The sequence below is a fragment of the Myotis brandtii genome, unplaced genomic scaffold (genome assembly GCF_000412655.1).
Source record: "Myotis brandtii unplaced genomic scaffold, ASM41265v1 scaffold555, whole genome shotgun sequence".
Taxonomy (NCBI): domain Eukaryota; kingdom Metazoa; phylum Chordata; class Mammalia; order Chiroptera; family Vespertilionidae; genus Myotis; species Myotis brandtii.
The window spans coordinates 80,582-84,850 of record NW_005370065.1 but is presented as its reverse complement, the minus strand read 5'-3'; the positions used below and the strand labels follow the sequence as shown (position 1 = coordinate 84,850).

The window sequence follows — 4,269 nt, the reverse complement described above, 5'->3', positions numbered from 1 at the left end:
CCAAACCCCCTCCCCCCAAAAAACCTGCTGTGGGTCAGTTTGTAATAGAGGAAAGAAGGCAGGCCCTGGGCCCAGAAAGTCCCTGCCACTCATTGGCTGTGACAAGCTGGCTGCCACTACTCAGCGTCTGTAAAGTGGTAATATTGCTGCTTTGGTTAGACGGTTGTGAAGACATTGTGAGCAAAGTGCATGATTTGGCCAGCGACACGGAGGTGCTGCTGTTGTGGCGTTGAACTGAGCACTGGACCCCACCGATCGGGGACTGAGTGCCTGGCCTTCCCCTCCCTGGCTGAGGGGTTTGGGAAGCTGCTTTGCCTCTGAGTCTGTTTTCTCCTATTAAGTTGGGGGTAGTATATGGTGGTTAAGAGGATCCAAGGCTGGCTGGAAGTGCATGGGACAGTCAAGGGCAGCTCCTGATACTGGAAGGTGTTCATTCCTGTTCAGCTCCAGGGTCGGCTCTACCACTTCAGCCTTGCGTTTAAAAGTCCCTGGGCCTTTCCTCTCTCTGGTTGCAGCCAGGATGGCATGTTCTGAAGGCAGAGGACTGTCTATTCCCTTAGACCAGTGCCCTATCCCCTCCCAGCCCAGGCAGTGACACCAGAGTGGGCCTCACCTGGCGACCCCAGAGCTTGCGGAAGATCTGGAAATACGCCATGGCCATGAGGCCCAGCGGGGCCAGGTAGGTGACAATGAAGAAGCAACTGTGGTAGATCTTGGCATAGAGGTCATCTGCAGGGGCCAAGAGATGCAAAGATTGGGCCCCAGCCTGCCCTGCGTAGCAATGCCACCTGACCGCGGCGACGGCCAAAGCAAGCAGCTAGGCCCCACACGGGCACCTTGGCAGAGGGACCCTGGAGTTGCCCAGCCTGAGGGTGTCCATCCTGAGGGTCCCCTAGCAGATGTCTTTACAGAGGAGGTACCCACCCTGAAGGTATCCTCGGTACATGTCTGCTCTAAAGTGTCCTCTCAGAGACCCCCCCCCGGGTGCCCTGGCAGCTGCCTGCCCCAGGGGATGTGCCCCAGAGGTGCCCCCTTCAGGAGTGCCTGCCCAAGGCTACCCCCGTTACCTGCCCAGCGTTCATCGCAGACAGAGAAGAGCCGGGTGCGGTTGGCGAGCTCGGGCAGCACACTGCTGCATTCCATGACGGCAGCCTGGGGCACCATGACAGCCAGCGACACAGCCCAGATGCCCAGGATGGAGCCACGGGCACGCCGGGCCGTGCTCTTGAACAACAGGGGGTGGCAGATGGCATACCAGCGGTCCAGGGCGATGAAGCTGAGGGTTAGCACTGCCACCGACACAGACACGGCCTGCCCCGTGGAGACACCCTATCAGTCCTCTCGGGGGCCCCCCAGAGATGGGGAGTGGGTGAGGGGCTCACAGCCCAGGTGCAGGGCACCTCCTGGCTCCACCACTCACTGGCTTGTGAGATTTGGGCAAGTCACGCACCCTCTCTGAGCCTCACCTGCGAAGTGGGAATATACCACTCGCCTGGCAGGATTCTCATGGAAAGAAACGCAATCACGGATAGAAAATGTCTAGCTCGAGACTTGGCACAGAGTAGGTGGTCCCTGCATGTGTCCGCACATGGCTGTCCGTGTCTGTGCCTGTGTGGGGGGTGTGGGGGTCTCTGTAGGAGTATGTGGGGCTGGGGCTGTGTGTGGGGGTCTCTGTGGGAGTATGTGTGTGTGTGAGGGTCTCTGTAGGAGAATGTGGGGCTGGGGCTGTGTGTGGGGGTCTCTGTAGGAGTATGTGGGGCTGGGGCTGTGTGTGGGGGTCTCTGTAGGAGTATGTGGGGCTGGGGCTGTGTGTGAGGGTCTTTGTAGGAGTATGTGGGGCTGGGGCTGTGTGGGGGGTCTTTGTAGGAGATATGTGGGGCTGGGGCTGTGTGTGAGGGTCTCTGTAGGAGTATGTGGGGCTGGGGCTGTGTGTGAGGGTCTCTGTAGGAGTATGTGGGGCTGGGGCTGTGTGTGAGGGTCTCTGTAGGAGTATGTGGGGCTGGGGCTGTGTGTGAGGGTCTCTGTAGGAGTATGTGGGGCTGGGGCTGTGTGTGAGGGTCTCTGTAGGAGTATGTGGGGCTGGGGCTGTGTGTGAGGGTCTCTGTAGGAGTATGTGGGGCTGGGGCTGTGTGTGAGGGTCTCTGTAGGAGTATGTGGGGCTGGGGCTGTGTGTGGGGGTCTTTGTAGGAGTATGTGGGGCTGGGGCTGTGTCCTCCAGTGTCGGGCTGATAGCCTGCTCTTGCTGACAGTAGAGAATGACACCACCCATGTGCTGAGCGACCGTGTCCCGTCTGAAAGGCAAGTCTGAGGGTCCCTGAGACTTCAGGAAGGCGGTGGTTTCTGTACTTGGTGTGACGGGGTGATGAGGGTCACCGGGCAGAGCTCACCTGTAGGTAAGGGATGACCTTGCAGAGGGCATGGCCGAAGAGCCAGGACTCGGTGATGTCCACCAGCAGGCTGGCTGGCAGGCAGATGGCCGTCACCAGCACGTCCGCCAGGGACAGGTTGACGATGAAGTAGTTGGTGACGGTCCTCATGTGGTGGTTGCGCCACACGGCCAGACAGACTGCGGGGTGGGCGGAATGAGGGCGGCGGGAGGCAGAGCCATGCCCACCCCAGCTCGCAGCCCATCAGCGAGGCCCCCACCCCACACACACACACACTACCCCGCACAGGCAGAGGCTGGGGTGAAGAGGAGAGGAGCCGGGCCCAGGACTCCTGCCAGTCCCCAGGGGAATCCCGCAGCACCACAGGGACGCATGGACCTACCCAGCGTGTTGCCCACCAGGGCCACGAGGAACACGGCCACGTAGGCGGCGATGAGCACCCACTCGTACTGCTTCGGGAACAGGTAATCGCGCCACAAATAGCTGAGAAACTCATCTTCATAGTCAGGAGGCACCGGGGACGGTTCCCTGCTGCCAGTGGGGACCCCCAACTGGGCCCCCGGGGTGGCCGAGGGCTCCATGAGCTCAGAAGCCGCTGCGGCCGAGGTCCATCATGGTCTCCACAGGCCTCAGCCCACTTCCCTCAGGGAACCCGGAGCCCTGCACCCAGGTCTTTTGGGGTCCCAGCCCCAGATCTGAAGGAAGGGAGGGAGCGAGGAAGAAAGGAAACATTAGGGAATGTGCCAGGCAATCTGCATATAAACTCCCTCTTAATTCTCTAAGTTCTGTGCTGTGGGGTATAGTGGAGAGGGACAGACCTGGCTCCATCCAGCCTCGGTTTCCCCATCTATTCAGTGGAGTAATGACCACACCTACCTCACGGGACTGCAGTGGGAGCAATGAGCTCTAAAGCATGCCCAGTGCTTTACCCAGAAACAGGCGCGGAACGGCTTCCCCATTATTAGAGAGCCCTGCTTAGATGAGGAGGAGGTAGAAGCTCAGAGAGGTTGAGCCCCTCGCTCAAGGTCACAAAGCTACTATGCCAGGTCTGAATCCACCAAACCACAGATTTGAGAGACGAAGCCATCCGGTTGCAAGTATTCTCCCCTGAACAGTTCACAGGCCTGAATTTTTGGTTGGAAAAATAAAAGGTCAAGGGAGGCTTTAGAGACCCAGGCCCCGCCCACTACACCTGCCAGGCCCTCCCGTGTGGACACACACACACACACACACACACACACACACACACACACACACACGGTGGAGCAGGGGTGCAGGGGGAGCTGGAGACCTCTCTGGAAGTGGGGAGAGAGCCCCTCTTGAATCCCCGAGGCCGCTATGCGCCCCGGCGGCCGCTAGGGGTCGCTGGGGGCCGGCGCGCAGGACGCTCCCTCCATTCATAAATCCGGCCTCGCTCCCCGCCCCTCCTCTCTGGCTCAGACCCTCCTTCTCCGAGGCTGAGCAGGGAGGACCCCGGACTTGTGAGGGAGGTTGCGGGGCCCTGGAGACCCCTGGGAGAGGGGGAGGGAGCTCCTTTATATCCCCACCGAACATCGGCGGACCCACTCCCTGAGCAGGACCTCCCTGCACCTCGGGGGCTGTGAGGGGCTGCAGGGTGGGGCGAAGGGGGGCAGCGCTTTAGGGGTTTTGCAGGAGGAAGCCTGCTGGGGTCTCAGCTTCCCAGCCCCAGGCTATTCCCCGTCCCCAGACTCTGGCTCCTTCCGAGAGTTGTTTGGAACCCCCACCCTGGGTCTGGGGGTCTCCCACGCCCCGCACCTGTTGGCTCCGGGACCCGGGCGTCCTCGGTTGCTGATCCCCGGACCTTGCAGCGGGGACTTCGCCTCCCTGCGCCGAAGGCCGGGTTCCTGGGGGTGCTGTGCTC

General features: G+C 60.9%; 1 protein-coding gene across 2 annotated transcripts in view; it reads right to left on the bottom strand.

Moving 5' to 3' along the window:
• Positions 1-3,566, bottom strand: part of HCRTR1 (hypocretin (orexin) receptor 1) — an 8,408-nt gene extending 4,842 nt beyond the window's left edge. For both annotated transcript variants that reach the window (XM_005878324.2, XM_005878323.2), the window contains exons 1-4: positions 2,770-3,566; positions 2,388-2,566; positions 1,068-1,311; positions 614-729 (exon numbers count right to left, since the gene is read on the bottom strand). In XM_005878324.2, the coding sequence (XP_005878386.1) occupies positions 614-729; positions 1,068-1,311; positions 2,388-2,566; positions 2,770-2,968 (738 nt within the window). In that variant the 5' untranslated portion in view covers positions 2,969-3,566. The remainder of the gene's footprint in view (positions 1-613; positions 730-1,067; positions 1,312-2,387; positions 2,567-2,769) is intronic.
• Positions 3,567-4,269: the final 703 nt, after the last annotated feature.